This window comes from Nestor notabilis, unplaced genomic scaffold (assembly GCF_000696875.1).
Source record: "Nestor notabilis isolate BGI_N333 unplaced genomic scaffold, ASM69687v1 scaffold31345, whole genome shotgun sequence".
Taxonomy (NCBI): domain Eukaryota; kingdom Metazoa; phylum Chordata; class Aves; order Psittaciformes; family Psittacidae; genus Nestor; species Nestor notabilis.
In genome coordinates this window covers 270-22,418 of record NW_009930277.1, presented here as the reverse complement: position 1 = coordinate 22,418, position 22,149 = coordinate 270, and the positions used below count along the sequence as shown (strand labels likewise).

The window sequence follows — 22,149 nt, the reverse complement described above, 5'->3', positions numbered from 1 at the left end:
CCAACCTTTTCTCATAATCTGTTTCATCAGGGTTATCATGAGCATGACTGTGAGGACACAGCAGCCATTAATTTACACATTAATTCTGTTTCCTATTAAAAGCAACCTGTTACTCTATAACTGGTGCTTGATATCTGGATATCATTTTTCAGGACAAAGATAATTTTACAAAACTATAGTTAATAAAACAGGGTTTTTTAATTTTGTGTTTCAGGGTTTTGACCCACCACATCAAAGCGATACAAGAACTATTTATATAGCAAATCGTTTTCCCCAGCATGGCCATTATGTTCCTCAGAAGTTTGCAGACAACAGAATCATATCATCCAAGGTAAGGTATAAGTTTGGCATAGGAAAACCACTTGTACTTAGGAAGTTGTGTAGTAAGTGCACATGTGTGCGTTGTGTCTTACGGCACATCTACAATATTAAAAATGAAAGCAGCTAACCTTTTTTGAGAAAAAAGCTAGGTTGTTTCCTGTGTAGTTTTTCTCCTGCTCTCATGCCTATTTCCTTAGACTTTGACTAAGTACAGAACAATTAAGCATGTTGGTCAGAATTTTGGAAGAAAAGTAGGTTTTAAACCATTGTTACCTGTGTCTGGATGTGATGCACAGAACAACTTAAAAGGAAGGATGAAGCTGGTTGTGAGGATTTATAAAATAGCCAAAATGTAAGCTAGTACTCTGCATAAAATAAATTAGCAATGGGCTGCAAGTGCAGATTCCCTCCTAGTGTGACTTTGGACTGGAATCAATAGAACTGATGGTGGGGATGCGTCTTGTCGTTGTGGTGTAGGACAAAGTTACAGCTGCAAGAATTAATTTGTTCTCTGCTACCCAGGATGCAAGCAGACAAGTAACTCCAGCTGCTCCTATCCCAGTTGATAGAAAAATACTTAAAACTTTGACTGTACAGGCAATGCAGTCGCTACCCCTGCTTTCCCACTAGCTGTATTTAGATCAAAAAAACAACCAACCAACCAAAACAAAACAGAAAAGCCCACCCAAAATCCAAAGGATACAGCAGTTCTCTTTGAGAGCAGGGCACGACCAGAAGATGGTTTGGGGGAGGGGATATGGCAAATGAAGAGATGTAGCTGAATTTCACTGAAAAATTATTCAGTATGTCATAACTGTTCTCTCTCTCTCCCTTTTTCCCCTTCAGTATACGGTGTGGAATTTTGTTCCAAAAAATTTATTTGAGCAGTTCAGAAGAGTAGCTAACTTTTATTTTCTGATTATATTTTTGGTTCAGGTAAGTTGAATAATACTCAGGAAATTGTAATATACGTTGTAAACTCTGCCATTGATTTTTGGTCTGTGAATTTAACTTCTCTACTTACATATTCTGTCTCTAAAAAACCAACATGTTTCCAGTTTCTCTTGGAAAATAACATAACTTTAAAAAGAATTATGCCCAAATTTAAGTACTGTCCTTAGGTTTTATCTTCATGAATGCTAACGTGTTTAAGTATGCAGCTTCAAAGTGCATTGCACTGCCAGCACAGGGGCTCAATTGTCTGCCTCAAAATACAATTTTAAATATGTTTAGTTAGTAATAAAATTCCAGATAACCTTTTTTGATTTTTGTGGACACTGGTGGTCTTTGAATAAACCAGGAGTTTCGCTCTGAGTGTTTTTAAGTTCCTCTTGGACATTAGCATGCAGAAATGCAGACATGGTAGTTCATGTGTATCAGATTGGGCAGTATGCTTGCTCTTGAGCTGGGCTTGAATTAATCTGTGTTCTCTTTGTAGGTGGAATCTTGCTTTTGTAAATGAGCGCTATTGTCACAGTTCCGAGACCCTCAAATTCAATTTGTTCAGATAAAAATAACATATAAAAATTTACAGCTAGGATTGACAGTTTGTCAGTTTTGAAGACATCACTAAGTGCTGTATAGGTCAGAAATACCATGTGGCTTTTGTAGCAGAGTATATTTCTTCCAGTTAAGAATGTCCACAAGTATATTACAAGTATGATGTCTAAATTTTTTGCAGTCTTTGCATCTCCGACTCTGTAATTGTACTTGAATTCTGCTGAGCTATTGCAGACTTTAGTAGATGAAGGATAAGTGGGAGAAACGTTATAAGGAGAGATGAAAATTTCTGAAAGACCAGGTAGTATCTGAGACAGAGATAGGATTTTGGGGTATCCAGGCTTTTCTTTCATTGTAAAATAGAATGCTTTGAACATGTACAGCCTTCCACAGTGACTAACCAACATTTACAGTGTGCATCTGAAAAAGGTGGTACCTCATTTGGAAAAAAAACCCCGTAATAGTGAAAAATATATAAGATTTGCCTGTGGTTGGGCAAGATGTCAGTAGCAGGGCCAGTCCTGCAATTTTTAATCTTGCGTCTCTTGCTCTTTCACATTTAGAAAGAATTAACTTTATAATAGGCTGAAAATTCCTGTGTTGGGAGTTACTAAAGTCATATAGTTCTAACTTAGTTGAACAGAATCTGTTGTCCTAGTTAAGAATATTAACTTCGTTATTCCTGTTACGATGTTTCATGGTATTTAATATTATAGCATGAGGAAGACTGCGGACATGCTGGAGGTGGAATATAAATGTAACTTAAAGTAACCATGGATGGTGTTGCATTTTTAAAGCTTTTATTTCTTTTCAATACAAATTACCACTTTAGCTGATTTTTGAGTCATATTCTATTCAGACTGTTAGACTTGAGTAATGTCCATGAAAAATTTGGATCTAAAGGCATAACTTCAATTCAGAGTGTAGTCCTTTTCTAGCAGTTTGTGTCTCAAGCGAGCGCCCTAATTTGTGTGGGAAATGTCTGTTATGTGTATATTCTTGGAAACTAAATGGGAGAAAAAACGCAGTCATTTTTGTTTATTTGTTAGAACGGAATTCTGGTTTTATTCAAATCCTGTTTAGAAGTTCATTAACATCTAATATTCTTTTCTTTTTATGAGGCAAAGGTGCCTTTAAAATTTGATCACCATGGTATCTTCTCTGTCATAGGAATCTCATGTGACCAGGATGCAATGTCTGTCATTACCACCTTATTCCACTGTGGATGACAGACCTGAGGCAGGTTTTCACTGTGTGATTTAAACATGCAGCACAATTCAGTCCACATTGGTTACCACACTAACGCATGCCAGAAACATGATGACAGACTGCATTTTGGTCCTGTGAGACTCCGCACCAGTTGTGTGACGGTTGTGTGTCCAGCTGTGTAGGAGGCAAATGGCCATGGTGTTCTGGTGAAAGAGGCAAAAGGAGCAGGCTGCCATGACAATCCCACCAGTGCAAAACTTGCTCCATTTTCATATATGAGCCAAAAATCAGATGCTGGTGGCGTGGATTTTCTTGTACAACATGCTGCCAAGCTGAAATTGCAGTGCTACAGTTGAAGAACAGACAATATTGCAGCCTAGATCTTATTTGTTTTGTTGTGTTCTATAAATTGTTGTTGTTTCAGTGAAAAAAAAAAAAGCTTATGCATTTGTGGTAGGATGGCATAATCTGTATTCTCTCTGAGGTTCTGGGCTCTTAACAGAGTAAACTTCATGTATGATTATTTTATTTTTTTTCTTCTTTAATGGTTCCCAAAGCAATGCCATAAGTATCAGGTAAAGTGCATCAAATTGATGTCTGTGGTTTTGAATTGTTATTGTGTATATTTTCTTTACAGCACTTGACCATGTTGTTTTTTCCTGCAGCAGAGGCAAACCACTAACATCCTTGCCACATACAGAATTTTAGTGTACACACTGCACTTTTGGCATGCCAGCAGTAATAGCACAAATTGAAAAACTGCATGTTAACTTGGTGGAACCAGACAGGAGCAGTCTTAAGAGTGTTCTCTAGTATCTAAACTCTTGTAAATTACTGTTTTTAACTTCATTTTCATTTCTGAAGTGGATGTTGTTATACTCTGCATTGCTGTTAAGCAGTAGATTGTATGGAGTATTGAAACAGCTTCACAAAGTCTAGATTTCCTTCCTTTGTAATATACTTTCAAGTTCATCTTTGTAGGATGAAGACGTGCTAAGGACTCTTAAAATTAGCACGTATTACAAACGTGACCAAGTCTGTTCTTTGCTTTAGAAACTTTGTTTGCATCACTATTAATGTTGTTAGGAACTGAGTTTTGCTCCAGAAATACTGCAGAAAGTGCAGTAAAAATAATGAGGAGTTTGAAAAAAGTACAATTATAAAAATAAAACTGGGTCTAATTTTCATATTTTCCTCTCTTTTAGCTCATGATAGATACCCCTACCAGTCCTATTACCAGTGGATTGCCATTATTCTTTGTCATAACTGTGACAGCCATAAAACAGGTAAAGGGAAAAAAATCTTGTAGCACAAAGACTTTCTAAGGTAAAATTACTTAACAAAGTCTGACCAAGGTATTGTTTAGATACTAAAAATAAATAAGAAATGTGTTATTTTTACAAAGGATTTTGTATTTAATGTTTCTTGTTAGATGCTTGAACTTGAGCATTTTGATTAGTTGTCAGGCCTTCAGTGACTAGCTACAGTACCCTTAAATGGACAGTAAATGACTGTCAGACAGCATTTTTGTCTAAACATTACATGTCACTTATTATAAGACCTTTTCTGAAAGCTTCTTGCTTATTCTTTTGGCACACCTCGCTACATACTAAAACCAATCCTCACATACTGAGAAAAGAGCTTAGGTAGATTAAGCAACCCATGTTTGTCCATGGTTAAAAGACAAATTTTGCCCCAAGGAGTATGTTTCATGGGGTAAAATGTATATTAACTGCAATCCTGTACCAGGTAAAGATCCAGTTTAGAAAGCTTCCAGTTTTGTTTTCTTTTTCTTTGGTTACATAAAACATTTTTGAGTGCTTTATAGCACCTGAAATAACAATAATCTTCTGAGTTTAATAGAAATCTTGATCAAGCACCATACTATATCCTACTAAGACCTAGAGGCCCTGGAAGGAGAATGTTTTTTAAAAAAAAAAGGAAGGAAAAAAGAGAGAAAGAAAAATCTTCTGTTTTCTTTAAACCCTTAGAGCAAAAAGAGAAAGAAACAAGCACATAAATAAAGACGTGATGTGGATAAAACTCTTATTTCTTCTGCAGGGAGGTAGTTTTCAGGAAATAGCTCTTTCTAAGGGTTTGACAGTGTTGTCTGGGGAAAAGATGCAGTCATAGTAGCTGAAAAGTATGCAGGAGACTGTTACAGAGCTACAGCTGGAATTTCAATTTTTTTTTGTGCTGGTAAGACCCAAAGCCAACCTGAAATAGGGCAAGGTAAAAATGACTGTAGAGTGCCCTAATCCTATTCAATTGCAGTTACCATCATCACCCCCAAAAATCACATGTTGAAGAGCTGTGGTCAATAGAAAATATCCCTTAAAGCTGCGTGAACTGAAAGATTGTGCAACTTAGTTACAAATATACTGGGGTTTGGGTTTTTTGGGGGGGCTGGGGGGTGGGTTCAGAAAGAAGTTGGACATGTGTAAGTCTAAAATAGTCCAAAATAATCTTATCACCACCTTGGTTCCAGATATGCAATCTTGTATTGGGAAATTTAAGTATCTTACCATTGATTGCAAAGAGCAGATTGTGACATTTCTTCTAGAAGTTTCAAATCATTCATGACTTGCCAAGCATCACAGGTTTTTCTGACTATGTTAATATTTCTGCAAGGATTATTGGAACCACCTAAACTGATGTAATGGACTCTAACGTTTATTATACCTGCTACAAAGTAGGCAAACAGTATTCATAAGCTGTTATCTTGGAAAGACAATTCAGCATGCTATTTCCAACAGGCTGCCCTCAGAAAATGAAGAAAGATAAATCTGCTGTTCGAATGCAGAGGAGAAAGTAGCCAGTATGGTCTCAAAACCAGCTCCCAGTTTCTCAAACCAGAAGTGGAATAGGAAACAGATTTTAGAAGGAACCCCTTCTGAAAGCTGTGGTGCACTGGTTCTGTACAGAGTTTCAGCAAGATAAATGTTAAACTATAACTTCTTAGTGTCTTAAAAGATGAAGGGGGAAAACTAGAAGCATTAACTATTGCAGGTTTGAGAAGCTTAGTAGTGGCTGTAAAAACTCTCCTGTTTTAAAGTAAAGCTCAGCTTTACTTTGATCTCCGCCAAGGAGATAGAACTTTTTCTTCTTAGCAGTGTAATTGCACCTTGGACAGCAGGATGTACGAGACTGCAAAGTGATGCAATTCATGCTGTGTCATTTTGTCTATCTTGTTAGCCAGACCACTTTCTTCTTTAAACTTGTGAAGATGCCTGTGCAGTCCTTGGAGGAGTGCAAAATTAGAAAATAAAACAAATAGAACAAAAATGAAAGTTAAAAATAAAACCACAAAACAAAATAAAACAAAATAAAGGTATTTCCCAAGGAACTTTAAAAAATTTAGTCTGTTTTAATAGGTTCGTAGATGTTTAGCAAATAAGCTGATTGGGCATAGATGTTTACACAAATGTCAGGTAAATTGCAAGTTTTGATTAAATATAGACCTAACTGAGAATAAAAAACCTGCTCATGTAATACGCAGGCCTGTTTGGTTTTTTGTTTTGATTTGTTTGTTTTTTCTAAGTACATTGAAGCAGTTATTTAAGTAGGAGTTAAGAATATAATTTGAGGGATTTTGAATATTTTGTTTCTGTTCATGCAGTTAAGCAACATTCCCTGTATTCCTATTGCATCTTTCTTTTTCACAATACTTTTGCAGTATTTGCAAGTGAGGATAAGGAACTCTCAAAAATGCTGCAGTAGGTAAATTTTGGGGGAATTGAAACTGACCACAGTAAGTTAAGAATTCCCCGGTGTGAGGTGTCACGCTTGTGTTTTAGACAATAGGTGTCGGATGGAGAAAGCACTGGTATCTGTACTTTCTAAAGAAGATAAATCTCGGTTCTTTGCCAAATGGCCATATTGTTCAGCTGTTCAGGTTTATGAGACAAATGCCCCAAGGTTATTGAATGTTAGTTAAATCCTTGTTTCCTTCTGTCAGTCACCTTTAACAAGGAGCTGTAGGTAATGGCTCTTGCTTTTTCATATTGATTAGGAAGGATTCTTGAAAGAGTCCTACTTAGGGGTTTGAGGATTCTGACTTCCCAGTATAGAGTGGCTGCTATTCCTACACACTTACTTATTTTTAAGCAGTTGGCTTACAAAGCTTAAAAACTTATAAAGCTAGAATTGCAAAACTATACTTTTAACATGGGAAATTCATCATACAACTTTTCTTCAGCTGCAGACTTTCCAGTCAACTGCAGAATTCTACAAACTGCATCTGCATTAGTAGTTTATGTGTTACAACATTCACATAATGTTTGTAGCATTCTAGGATGAACTGGGATTATACCTGCTGTTTCAGAAGGCCCCCTTCTGTTTGCACACTTTAAAGGAAGTGGTTTTAACTCTTTCACATGTTTTTATACCTGCAGAAAAGCATTTTGGAAAATGTTTCTATAATTGCAAATGTGTTGCAGGAGTCTTGACAGGATGTAAGAGCAGTTGAACTTCCTGCATAGGCTGATCCACTTCTTGTGCTTCCTCATGGGGCATTCTAAACAGTACCAGGATTATGTTATTGAGAATCAGCTACTAGATTAAATAAACAATGTATTGTTTAGGAAAATTGAAGAGGAATAATTTACCTGGATTCACTCTCATAAATGTTTGCATGTGTGTGCATGGAGTAAAGTGTGCTTAAAGATTTGTCGACTGTTGGGTAAAGGAAAACTGCTTAATTTATCCATTAAAAACTCACTTGCTGAGAACTGTTGCATTAGGAGTCAAAGAACTAAAACCTTTTCAGTCATCTTCTCTTGCTGTACATCCTGTCATACAAAATTAAGAAATCTTAAGATTTCATGCATAGGCTATGGCAGTAACTGTAAGTAGTGCTGTATGGTATGATGTGAGGAAATAATTTCAGTCTGTTACTTCTCTTAAAAAAACAAACTAACAAAAACACCACAAAAAAACCCATAAGAGTCACTGTTCCCAGTTTTGTAGTATATTAATCCGTACAGATAAAAGATTGAATTAATGCCTGTTCATCACATCTGCAGAAAATGTCACTGCCTGTTTGTTTTAACAGAACATGGGACTGTTAATTTTTTTTGCTACTTTTGCTACTTTATTTGCCTTCACTTGTGTGAGTGAAAATTAGGAGGTTTCCCGTATTCTTGAGTAACTGCTGTAGTAGAAGCTCAACAGAAATGAGTAATTGTATTCAGGCTATACAGCAAGTACTTTGAAGCAGATTTGCTTAGAAGATACTTGTTACTCTGTATAGGTTTCTTGTTTAAAAAGTATATTTGTGTGTGTTTTCCACAGGGTTATGAAGACTGGCTGCGACACAAAGCAGACAATGAAGTGAACGGTGCTCCAGTTTATGTTGTTCGAAGTGGTGGCCTTGTAAAAACTAGATCTAAAAACATTCGGGTATGTGCCTAAGGACAAATTGAAAATTGTGTTTCTGTTGCATAACTAATGCTCTTCTTCCACTACTAGTCACTGTGGCCCGTTCCATCATGACTCAGTAACAATGCTGAAATGACTTCTCTTTTAAAACTCTGTTTGTATTAAAACGCTTCTCATTTGTGTTCACTTCATTAGGTGGGGGACATTGTTAGAGTAGCCAAAGATGAGACTTTTCCTGTTGACCTGGTGCTTCTGTCATCTGATCGAGTGGACGGTTCATGCCATGTTACTACTGCAAGTTTGGATGGAGAGACCAATCTTAAGGTCTGGTCATTATGAAATAGAATGTAGTTAATTTGCTATGCCATTTTTATTTCAGACATTGAAATAACACCCCACCCCCTACGGCCTAGTAGTCCTATATCTTTAATTTAATGGACACTGTTTTACAGACACATGTTGCAGTCCCAGAAACAGCAGTGTTACAGTCTGTTGCCAACCTGGACAAACTTGTAGCTGTTATAGAATGTCAGCAGCCAGAAGCAGATCTATACAGGTATCATCTTATTGGTAAATATTTTGAAATTAAATCAAAATGAAGTGTTTAACAGTAGGAATGTTATGTGTCTTGCTGGGATTAAAATAGCTTCAGACATCTGCTTAAATTTTAGAGTTTAATAATTAGCGTAAGTGTTTATACGTATGTACTTAGTGAAAATTGCAACTGAGAAGTTAAATTTGAGCATTTCAGTAGTAAATTAAAATCGTGGGATAATGTTTACCTTTTGTGTTTTAATCATGACACTTACGTAGATTTCTGTTCTAACCAGTAAACTTGTTTCCAGATTTTAAAAAATTAAATGGCCTATGAATGAGAGCAGGTTAGAGAAAGAGTTGTATAAGGTTCTGCCTAAGTAGTATATTTTTCTTAATGGAATTCAGCCAAACTGTAGCGAATTGTTGTAAGCTTATGTTCAGGATATGTGTTTGCCACGTTTATTTTGCTTATGCTTAAGAGAAGATTTGAACTCCATTTTTCAGCAGCAAAACTTTAGATTAAAAACAGGTATCTGACTGTGCTTCATTTTAACATCAGCAAGCAATGACCTAGACTTAATAAAAGAGCATTATAGGTAAAGAAGTTATATTCCATCAAAGTTTCTCCTGAATCGTATAATGGAAAATGGTGGCTGTCAAGTAGCAGTTTTCAAGATCCAAGTATACCACAGCAGCAGTTCTTAAGTAAGCTTTCAGATCTTTGAGAAGTATTAAATTCTTAAAAATCAGGATACTTAGTTTGAACAGCTGTTCAAATATTCATGAAGTTCAATTTGTAAGAACATCAAGTTAAGGTACAGTTACTATAGAAGCTGGGGTCATGCTAAATATGCAAGTATCAGATTTTAAAAGCAAAGCAGGTTGGCTTTGTTAAATGAAAAATTACTATTTCTGATGGCTAATATGCTAACTTAATATTCGTTGAGGAATTATTTGTTATTGAAACATGAAGAAGTCACAGTCTGTTTTAATTAAGTAAGAAATATAATCTTTTGTGGCTTTATTAATGAAACCTAATAAGCTTCTCAGATGACTGTTCTTTTGACGAATAGATGTTTCTGTTGTTAAATATCTCTTGTAAAATTACTGCCAGTGTTGCCATATTGTTTTAGTTTGATTGTTAATAAAAGTTGATTGTTTTGTACTTGTGAACTATTAATGACTTTTTTGTAACAGGAGGTTTTTTATATTTTTTGAGTCTTTGTGTAGATATTTCTAACTCATGGCCATCTTTCATAGGTTTGTTGGAAGAATAACTGTAAGTCAGCAAACCGAAGAAATTGTAAGGTAATTAATTTTGTAAGATTAATGTTTAGAACTGATGGAGTTGGTTAAAATGACCATCATAAGAAAGAGTTACTGTTGAATATATGAAAGGAGGAGTATTTTTACTGTACGTACTAACTGTAGCTGTATACTTAAATGGAGATGAAAAAAATTGGTTAAGTTCATTACTACATTTTCTGTAAAACTGTTTATCAGAGGCACTGAACAGATGTTTTTGCAGTTGAAATTCTTAAAAATTTATTTTAACTAAATTCCTGAAATTTGTCTTAAGAAAGCCTCTACTACAAATGTGTTGCTTTTAGTATATATTTCACACTACCATACTACCTGGACTTTGCAGGTAAGTCCTTACATCTGTAATAGTCAACACATAACTGTGTGAATTTAATCATATGCTCACAACCTTTCCCTGTGCAGTCATAGCAAGTAGCATACACCTAGACGCATGTGAAAATATAAAATACAAAAAAGATTTGAAGCCACTTACAGATCTATATGTGGACTTCCTCAAACATTGCTAATTGTGGTGGGTTGTGGCAGACAAGCATCTACATAGCTGTTCATTCACTTCCCACTGTCACAATAGGACAGGAGAGAAAATGGGAAGAACAGGAGTGAGAAAGATCATGGTTTAAAATAAAGACAAGGATATCACTTGGAAGAAATGACCAGACTTTCAGGAATATTAAGCATGCAGGTTAATTAATTGTTTTGTATTCTGGGTTTTTCAGACTGGTTTTACAAACTCCAAAAATACTTATATCCAGAAATACACATTTAGTCCCTTTTAGTTCAAATCTAAAGAGTCTAGCCTAAAATATTTGCATATATATGTGTAATTTAAATAGCCTATGCTAATCTGTGTGCAGAATTGATGCACACAGTATTTGTAGTGGTGATTGTCATATTTGTAGTAATGCTTAAGTTCAATTTTTAAGTGTGGGAAGTGGGAGTGTGGGGTTGGGTTATTTTAGTAACTCCAGGTTATGCTTTCAAAGAAAATTCAAACGTAAGTGCTTTGTTAATATAATCATGGACTGCTTGTGGTACAGCTAATGCAAAAGTAAGACAAACCCAAGGGCTTGTATGCTGTAGCACTTAGTATGTAATCTTGAATTCTTTTGCTTATACCTGGTGTGTCAACCTGGCCACCGCAGTTCAATTTCTGCTTTCATTTGAAACACTGGCAAAAATAGTGAATGGGGATTTTTTGGGGTTTTTTTTTGGTTTTGGTTTTTTTTTTTTTTTTTTGGTTTGGTTTTTTTTAATTGTTTTATTTCAAACTAGCAGTTTCTAAAGATCATACAGCCACTGGAGTAGAGCATATGGCTCTAACGTAATATGAACCTTGATTCTACCTGAACCTTTATTTTCACAGCATTGTTTACAGCTAACTTAGCAAATGAAATTAATGTGTTACTCTGTTGTGATAGATTCCACCACCCCACCACCCCAGCCTCCAGTTTATGAAATTTTACTCTTGTATTAGGAAGCAGCACTGTTGTGGTGGTGCACTGTCCATCTAGTTGTTTGTCTTTGTTTCTCTGGTATGAATAACTTTTGAACCTGTTAGATCATTTCAGTTTGACAGACTGATAGAAGTAAGATAGGTAAATGAGCCAAACCTAAAATAGTACTCCTGCTGCACTGTGAGCTTGACATTTTTTTTTCATTCTGCTGGCTTCTCAAGTAACTTGCAGGTCTCTCTAACCCAGCCATTTGTTATATTTAGCTCAGTCACTAATTATGGGATATTGAACAGTGGTGGGAGAGGATGGCACTGACCAAAGGAGGCATGAAAGGAAACCAAGAGCACTGTGGAGATGGGTGGATGAGATATGGTAAAAGGGGTAAGAGCATTGAAAACGGACGTAAATGAGTGTGAGGTTAGAGCTGTTGCAGTGGAAATTCATAAAGGATATAGGACAACTTTGCATAGGAAACTGGATTTCACGTAATACCAAACAACTAATTTTTAAGTGCTGATATTTCTATTTCTTTTTAGACCTCTTGGGCCTGAAAGTCTCTTACTTCGTGGAGCAAGATTAAAAAACACAAAAGAAATATTTGGTTTGTAGACATCTGAATATTTAAAGAGTATTCTCTTCTTAAAACATGTTGATGAACTGTGTTTTAAGTCTACTTGCACTGAAGAAATTGTCATGATCTGCTCTTACCTGAGGGGATATGATTGTAGATGAAAATAGTGATATTATGTTGAAGAATCTTTAAGGATATAAAGTCCACCGCTGCCCTGTGAAAATACTTGAAGTGGTTTGATAAAGGAATAACTTAACTACAATGTGTGCACAGATGTGAGGAGCATGGAGATGCTGTCATGATGGAGAAGCTCGTGGAGCACCAAGCCCATGACATCCTGACGTAGAGCACCCTGCACTGCCCCAGGAGAGGGAATCTTGCTGCTCCTGGCGCCAGCAGCACTCAGACCACTGACTCTGTACTGCATTATACTGGGGGGTGGACAGAGGGGGGAGCAGCTCTTGAGGCTTGTTGGGAGGAGTAAGTGGCCTTTTGCTGTGCGACCGTTTGGTGCTTGGAGTCAAGATTTCCCTGATCACTCACATGGGTGACACTGACCTGGGGGCTCACATCCTGCTCTGGACATAATGACAGCATCTCCGTAAAATACATATTGAAGAGCAGTACAGTTATAATAATGAACAGCATTTTTGTAGGTACTAAAATTAGTTCAGTAGTACTGTTTTACAATAACATTATTGCAAATACTTAATACTGTCTTATATTGTACTGAAGTAAACACAAAAATAATATCACCTCTTGATTTTATCCTATGTTTCTTATCAGAAAAAGTTAAGCAAATTGTATATATGCAGAAAATAAGGTATAACTTTTTCTCCTCCCTTTCCTTACCAGGTGTTGCAGTGTATACAGGTATGGAGACAAAGATGGCATTAAATTACAAGAGTAAATCTCAGAAACGGTCAGCAGTAGAAAAGTATGTTTATTTTCTAATATCTTTCTTATTTGTAGAGTCTTAACTTAGTTTTTCCTTGGTAACTTTAAAACCCTGATGATCTTGTCCTTGGGTTGTAGGCAAGGGAAGAGAAGCTAATTGCTTTCCCTTCAGAAAGCTCTAAGGAGCTTCTTGAGTTTTCAGCCTTTCACTAACATACAAAGTTGAAATACCCATGCTTAAAAAAGGACTAAAGTGGAAAAAGTTCAGGGTGGTGGTTTTTTTTTTTTTTTTTGTTGTTTGTTTGGATTTTTTTGCTATGTGGAGCTCATTTAATGATAGGTGTAATGCTGTTTGAACTAGATGCTTAGAGATAGTTTTCACAACAGGTCCCAGCCTCTGCTGTTCTCTGCATCCTTTACTGTAAAACTGTATCATGCATTTAAAGAGGATGGATTGAAATGAAGTCTTCGTTACTTAAAAATCTTTGTCCTGAATTGTAGTATTTGATATAATGGAAAATAGCTTTGTTTCACATAGTCTAAAGGATATAGCCTACTCAGATATGTTTTGCATTGAATGTTGCTTCTCGCACAAGTCACAGGCTCAGTTTAAAATATCTTTGCATGTCGTTATGGGATAGGTGTTATTATAATAGAGATTTATATGTTAAACCTCATGAAATATTTTAAAAGGAAAATGGAATTCTGGTATGTTGCCTTTATTCCACTTACTGAAAAACTGAGATAGCCCCCCAGCATTCTTTTGCAAACATGGTATTGAACTATAGAATGCACAGGGAAAGTTCAGTCATCAAAGCAGGGAGTAGAATGATGGTCTGGCTAGCATTACAGAATATAGAGGCAAGTTTGACTATATCCTGGTATAGCAGTACCTGGGTTAAATAATCAGAGGCACATGGTAGTACTCTTCTAACTGAAGAAAAAGGTGCAGCCTTGGATTTCCGCTGTGTTATTTGACCTGCCTTCACAGCCTTACTAAATGCTTGGGGAAGAAGAGAAGGATAAGTCACTCACCAGATCTTGGACAAGTGTGACGCAAGTCAGCTGTTGGGGTGTTCTTGCACCTTAATCTAGTCTTCAGATTGCTGTATGTAGTGTGTACCTTAGTCAGATGTAGGATTTCTTTTTCACTTCTCTTGCTTGCTTGTGATATAGAAACTATATCCATATTGAACACAGGGTACATTTTTTTTTTTAGTTGTCCAGTTAACCACAGTGTGTCAACAGATGAAGTAAAATAAGCTGAAGTTTGTTTGTTTGTTTGTTTGTTTGTTTTTTGCCTCTTTGTAGGTCCATGAATTCTTTTTTGATTATTTATCTAATAATCCTCCTCTTCGAAGCCATTCTGAGCACTATTTTGAAGTATGCATGGCAAGCTGAAGAAAAATGGGATGAGCCTTGGTATAACGAAAAAACAGAGCATGAAAGAAACAGCAGTAAGGTAATGTAGTTCTAAACAGTTGCTTATCTGAGGAACCCTCAACCACTATATACTGAATGTGGTGTTATATCTCTATTCTTGGATGTAGGTGTAGCTACTACGTAATCCACTTGCAAATCTGTGTTCTGTTGTCTCAGTATTTTTTAGAGAGTTAGTCTTATGTAGCCTCACTCTTGTGTAGAAATATCTTACCTCTGTTAATGACTGGACTTTTTCTTTCTTTATGAAAAGACCAAGCTTTTTGAAAATTTCGGGTCTTACTAGGACATATTTCTGATGTTCTGTGTTCTTATTATACGTTCTTTTGGGTGTCTCTTGTCATTCCTTAAATGAAAAGAGAATGGTTGTTCTTGTGCATGTTCCATTGCAGTGATTTCACAGTTCAGACTTTCTGTGATATTGAGATTGTTCAGACAATTTTGTAAGGCAGTAATTTTGCTCAAACCTCTGCATGCCTTCTTACCTTCTTACTTTCCTGTGAAGATTGGAGGGACACTTTGAAGTGTTCCCTAAGTCTGCAGTTCTGAGAAGTGTCTTTTTCTTTTTTTTTTTTTCTTTTGTTTCGGTGTTTTTTTCTGTGGGGGTTTTTTTGTTTGTTTTTTGTTTTGTGTTTTTTGTGTTTTTTTTTTTTTTTTAATAAAATCATTCTGTATTTTTCAGTGTTCTGCTCAATTTTTGATTTCCGTACAAGTCTGCCTTCCTTCAAAGTAGTTCTTGAGTTGGCTGGAGCAAATTCTAGGAAGCAGAGAGGATTTTCAAAGCACAGAAGAATTGGAAATCCAGTTTCCCCATGTGATGTAGTATCAAATATTTTAATACCCACAGTCTCTTCATCTCCAGAAGAGTTGAGAATTTAGTGTGCTCACTAGGTGCCATGTGTGCAGAAAGGTCCAAATCCCAAGTCAGGAGAGTTCTGTTCTGCTTCCCAAGTAGAGTGAAATTTACAGTTAGTACATAGTGGTTCAGGAAGGAAAAAAGTAATTCAAGAATGTCTTTGATTCAAGGAGAGTTAGGAGTTTACCGGCGTTTTTGTAAAACATGCAACTTTCTCAAAAGCTTTGTCATGCAAAGTGTTTCTGTGGTTAAACCACAGCATTGAGATATTTTTCCAATTAATTTAGAATTACTAATTCAGGTCATCACTACAGTTATCAAACACTTTGCATTATATTCCAAAATAATCTTGTCTGAAAGTGTCACTGTTGAAAAGTACTAAATTAATTTAAAAGTTTTCAAATTCTTTAGTGACTTATTTTTAGTGCCTCCACCCACTAACACACTTTCAACTATTTGAAGTGGTCAATAAAGTAAATTCTTGGCTTCTCTTAATTTGAAGTAGTTGCTATATAAGTTAGACTAGCCTGTGGAGCCTTTTCAGTTCTGAATAGTACTGGGATATACTCAATTTTTCCACTCCTTTACCTTTGCTTTTAGGAGCATGCAGAGCCATCTATGTTTCTGCAGTGTCACTCTCCTACCATGTCTTTGTTTTTCTCTCTGCCTTGTTCATTTCCACAATCTGCTTTGCATTTCTCAATATGCTAACATCCTCACTTGGAGTGCTTTCTCTGTTCATCTCTCCTGTATCTCCTGCTATTTAAATAGCAGATTGCTATTTAAAAGACACTGCTTGAAGAAACTTGCTAACCTTAGTAATTGTCCTTTCTTCTCAGTATATCTTGTCTTAAATGAATTACTGCTCTCAGTCTTTATCTGTCTTTTCTAGTTTAGTTTGGAAGATCTCTTAAGGCTCAGAACTTCCAGAGTTTTTGTCAGACACCTCAATTGGTACTGACTTTTATTAAGTAATTATAGCAGTGTTCTAATTTTGAAGAACAGACATTATTTAGGTTTGCAAACTGACTACCTTTATACTCCCTTTCTTCAAAATGTTCTCCTAGACTAGTAAACTTTCCAAAGTACAGTTTAGATACCGAGTTTTGTGTGCAAATCAGACTTCAAATAGACTAATGTTGCATTTCAGATTTTGTTGAAATTGTCATAACTAATAAAGAGACATTTCTATCCTTAATAGGAGCCTTTTACTTGAAACATCTGTGTTGAACACAATGATTTGAAGAGGCATAAAAGAAGCTTGTGCCATTGAAATTCACAGTCTTTTTCTTGTCATGTAGTCTGGATCACCCACATCGCTGGGAAATATTAGTAGACAGGAACCCTCTTGTCACTCTGCTGTCCCAGACCAATACAGAATACTTGCATATTCCTCTGACAACATGAAATGACAGTTGTTTACCTTCACCAGTTATGGTTACTTAGAAAAGCCTGTGAATGGTGCTGTTTGATGGAATGGGGAACACATGAGTTTTTTCAGACCCAACCCTTTCAAGAGACCTGTCTCAAAACAGAATCACTGTGACAGTTAATATTAGTCAGCATCCTTCCTGACAGATTGAGTAGAAAGGACAAAAATTAATGAACTTGAGAACTGAAATATCCAGTCGGTCTGAAGGCACGTTACTGGGGCAACCTGGAAATGCCTTCACTGTCACTGTGTGTGCTGTCTTTCTCATGAATACATGGGACTTGGTCTCCTCCAGCTCTGTCAATTTGTGCATATTGAAACATTAACTAAATAACCATGTTCCACCTCATCACTTTAGTGATGTAATCTTTACATTTTCTCTTTTTTTTTTTCTTGTAGATTCTTAGATTTATTTCAGATTTTCTTGCTTTTTTGGTACTTTACAATTTTATCATACCTATTTCACTTTATGTGACTGTTGAGATGCAGAAATTTCTTGGATCTTTTTTTATTGGCTGGGATCTTGACCTCTATCATGAAGAAACAAACCAGAGAGCACAAGTAAATACTTCAGACCTCAATGAGGAATTGGGACAGGTAGAGTAAAAAATATATTTTTTGGTTTTGTTTTTGTTTTTTTTCCTTCTGTTTTGTGCTGCTTTTTTAATATTAAAATTCATTACTGAAGACTCTATTGGTTGCACTTTGATTTCCAATTAATTTTAAAATAAGGTATAAATATCTGATGGCAGAAATAAAAAATTCTACATGATCAAAAAACGGTGTCTTTTGGAGAGTGAGTTGAGATATTTACTTTTTCCTTCTAACACATACATGCAACTCAAAGTCTGTTTTTTGTTTTATTTTACAAAAGGTAGAGTATGTGTTTACAGACAAAACTGGTACATTAACTGAAAATGAGATGCAGTTTCGGGAGTGTTCCATTAATGGCATAAAGTACCAAGAGGTCAATGGTAAACTAACTCCAGAGGGGTTTTCTGATGATTCTCCAGATGGAAATATACATAGTTTGGTAAGACTTTTTTTTTCCCCCCCGTTAGACATCCCAGACAGAAAGTGGTTTATTTCAGAGAAATATTCTTCTAGCATCAGCATTTTAAGAAAAAAGAAAATACTAGAATTTATCAACAGTTTCAAGCACCTAAATGTTGTCAAAAAATATTTATTAAACATGGAATAGGTTGCCCAAGGAAGTTGTGAATGCTCCAACCCTGGCGGTGTTCAAGGCCAGGCTGGACAGAGCCTTGGGTGACATAGTTTTGTGTGTGGTGTCCCTGCTCATGGCAGGGGGGGTTGGAACTAGATGATCTTAAGGTCCTTTCCAACCCTAACTATTCTATGATTCTATGTTGAGATGTGATTATTTAACATGGAATACTTGGCAGATTTTTAAGTAAAAACATTCTTTGAAGTATATTTGAAACTGGATTGATACATGTTACAAATTAAGTTTTTTCTTCCTTATAGATGAAAGAGGAAGAACTCTTCTTGAAAGCGGTTTGTCTTTGTCATACAGTGCAGATCAATGCAGATCAGACAGATGGTGCTGATGGCCCCTGGCATGCCAATGGAATAGCATCACCATTGGAGTATTATGCTTCTTCACCAGATGAGAAAGCTTTAGTTGAAGCTGCAAGCCGGTGAGTTGTAGTGACAAAGCTACCTAATGTAGAAAATGCGTACTACGGCAGGCAATTCATGGTAAAAGCAACCTTAAAATTGCTCAGAAAGGCTGTAAAGCCCAGGGCCTGGCAATGTCAGTTTACTATGAAATCTTAGAAAAATAAAATGCACAAAACCCTAGGCGTATTAAAAAGTGACCTCTTAAAATACTTATGAAAATCATTGATTATTATAGTGAATTAGTCCCCTAATGGAGAAGTTATAGTTTCTGTTTAAATAGCGGAGAAAGTGGGCATTTTTCATTGTCTCTAGAAGTAAAGAGTAGTAATGGGTTCTCTCCTTTTTTCCCTTCCTCATCAATAGACATTATGTCTAAAGTGATGATTAAATGTATATTTTCTTTTAATTTTAGGGTTGGAGTAGTATTTACTGGAACTACTGGGGACAGCATGGAAGTAAAAACTCTTGGAAAACCAGAAAGGTATTCATTTTTATTGTTTCTTTCGAAGGACAGAACAGTAGTGAAAACTAATGTCCTCTTAATCGTCTCTGTTTATAAGAAAACTTTGCCTATGCACAGTGTGCTCTTTTTAATGCTTTTCGATTAACATCTTCAGGACAGCTCACATCTTATTTCTTACCAACTGAGTCTGAGATGCAAGGATTTTGTGTGCATTAGTTAACTCTGTGTAGATGTGTATTTACAGTTTGTATCTGCCTGTTCCTCAAAGGTTGAGACTCCAGTAGAGTTGGAAAACTGGAGTGCTTATTCAGGTCTTACTGTTTGTGCTTTCAGCTCTGGAAGTTCTCAGAATCTGTCTCATGTATGCATATTCTAATTACATATTTTAAAATTTCCTCAAATGATTATAAATATTATTGATAACTGTATAGCTGCAGTATTATGTCATAACCCCTTACATCTGTTGGATCTGTTTCAGGTAGCTGACAGTACTTTAAACTTAAATGTCTAAAGTTAATTTTCTAAGTTAGTGGCAACATAACAAAAAATAGTCCAGTTACAAAGGAATATACACTTCCCTTTGTGTAGGTTGTTAACAAGTGTTAGAAACAAAGTGTAGTTTTCAAAGTTACAGTTGAAGTAATGATAGAAGGATAAAGGAATAGATAGGAGCTGATTGTAATCTCCAGATGTAAAGCTTATGTTCAGAAAACTATTCCTATTGGTGGAAGAACCTTTTATACTTATAGTATAAAGCATATTTATGAGTAACTGATACTACAAGTTTATTTCTAAAGACGTTTTATTCCTTTTCCCCCTTCTGTTGAAACACAAAATGCAGGTATAAATTGCTTCATGTTTTGGAGTTTGATCCAATTCGCAGACGAATGAGTGTCATTGTAGAGAGTCCCTCAGGTACGTGATCAGAAGTTGCACAAGCTGCAGTTAAGAACTTCTTAAATAGTATGTATTCTTAATTTCTGTTCCATTTTACTTTTTAGGGGAAAAACTTTTATTCACAAAAGGAGCAGAATCTTCCATTCTTCCTCGTAGTAAGAGTGGAGAAATAGACAAAACAAGGATACATGTGGATGAATTCGCTTTGGTAAGTGTAAATGCTTGCCCAGCTGCTGGGAAGAAAATTCTGGTGCAAATTCTCTGACTTGAACAAATTGCAGGTGACACCTTTTTGTTAGATCGGAATCTTACCTACTCTGAATGTAGTCTTTTATTTTCTCACAGAAAGGACTAAGAACTTTGTGTGTAGCCTACAGAAGATTCACACCTGAAGAGTATCAAGAAATTGGCAAACGGCTTCATGAGGCCAGGACTGCCTTACAACAGCGGGAAGAAAGATTAGCAGATGTATTCAACTTCATAGAAAGGGATCTGGAATTACTTGGGGCTACAGGAGTAGAAGACAAGTATGCAATGGAGTTTCTGCTAATTATACTCAAAGCAATAGTGAATTTAGGTTTTATAACTGAAATATGATGTATGCCATGAAAAGCTCTTCCACCACAACTAGAAGTTCTGTGCTGTTCTAGTTTAGTACGTTTACCACTCTTTGGATTGAGGAACATTCAAAACACATGTTGTACTACCTGTTTATTGGCTTAATAATGGTGTTGTACTGTAGTATTCATCAGGAAAGATTTAATGTATGTGAAACAGAATAATTGCAGTAAATATTTAGAGTAATTACTAATTCCTTGGGAAAACTTACATACATAGCTACTTTACAAAGCATTCTGCTTGCATAGTATGTATTCCATAAGTCAGAGGGTGTATTGTACACTGGAGTGTACAAATGGAACACTTGAAAGCTTTTCATGCACTACAGGAGATAGTAATTATTGTGGACTGTTTTAAAGCTTCTCAAATGCAGCAGTGGTGCCTAATTTAATTTAGGATATGCTTATTACAAATTTTTGATCACTTAGCAGGATTGAAGTTCAGTTTTATTTCATCAAGGCCTTCATTTTATTGCTGGTAATGGAATGTCATCTGCCAGACTGTGATTCTCTGAAAATATGCGTAACATTGGAAATGCAGTCTTATATCATCATGACAGGAGTAACATGGAGTGACAGCATGAGCTCTTTTATTGTGAAGTGTTTGATTGGTTATATAAGATTTTTCTTGTTTCTAGACTACAGGATAAAGTCCAAGAAACTATAGAAGCACTCAGGTTGGCTGGTATCAAAGTGTGGGTACTCACTGGAGATAAGCACGAAACAGCTGTTAGTGTCAGCTTATCTTGTGGACACTTTCATAGAACCATGAACATCCTTGAGCTTGTGCAACACAAGTCAGACAGTATGTGCGCAGAACAACTGAGGCAGCTAGCCAAGAGGTAAATACCTGAGATGTCATCTCAGTGATAATCTTATGTTTGTTTTCTTTTATTCTCAGATTTTATGACAATCTCTTTGATGTATGTGCCAAACATATGAAGTTATCTTTTAAAAAATTTATTTAGTAGTATAATAACAGACTTGAAGAAGCTGTCTTTCTGACAGGCTAACTTCTTTGTCTGTTGTACGGGCAACTGCATAGTTCATAACAAAATTTAAACTTTTCCATCACAGTGATACAAAGCCAACATTTTTATTCCTAATAGAATAAAGGAAGACCACGTTATCCAGCACGGACTCGTTGTGGATGGGACCAGCCTCTCTCTTGCACTCAGGGAACATGAAAAACTGTTCATGGAAGTTTGCAAAAATTGTTCTGCAGTGTTGTGCTGTCGCATGGCACCCCTTCAGAAAGCAAAAGTAAGTGAGAATGTAATCAGAATTGTCTTGTAAGTATTTTTATCATGCTTTGAGGAGGCAAGAACTTCAGGAACTGCTTTGTTTCTCTGTCTGCCCTTTTGTGTGGCTTTTGAATCCTTGTTAAATTCTGTTGATCTCTAGTAGTTTGCTACTAAGTTTCTAAGTGCATTTGTGAAAATTTGCAGGTGGATGGAGGAGATTGTCAAAATACTGCTACCGTGCAAGAAAAAGTCTAATCTTTAATCAGCCTCTTAAGTGTTCTGTGAGGCGGTAGTTATCCTGATCACCTGCGTGCTTCGGCATTGCCTGTTCCATCACTTCTCCAAACCACAGCTGAAAATTCATG

The 22,149-nt window shown here is 36.1% G+C and overlaps 1 protein-coding gene across 1 annotated transcript; it reads left to right on the top strand.

The window, feature by feature from the left end:
- Positions 1-220: 220 nt before the first annotated feature.
- On the top strand, positions 221-21,803 carry ATP11B (ATPase, class VI, type 11B; the record flags this gene model as incomplete). The annotated part of the gene is made up of 19 exons (XM_010015335.1): positions 221-331; positions 1,168-1,257; positions 4,236-4,316; positions 8,323-8,430; positions 8,605-8,733; positions 8,862-8,965; positions 10,207-10,254; positions 12,260-12,324; positions 13,150-13,231; positions 14,503-14,653; positions 17,319-17,516; positions 17,794-17,952; positions 18,408-18,580; positions 18,976-19,044; positions 19,868-19,941; positions 20,028-20,131; positions 20,269-20,450; positions 21,179-21,382; positions 21,650-21,803. Coding segments are annotated over exons 3-19 (2,082 nt in total), but the record flags the coding sequence as incomplete, so codon positions are not given.
- Between the last annotated feature and the right edge of the window lie 346 nt (positions 21,804-22,149).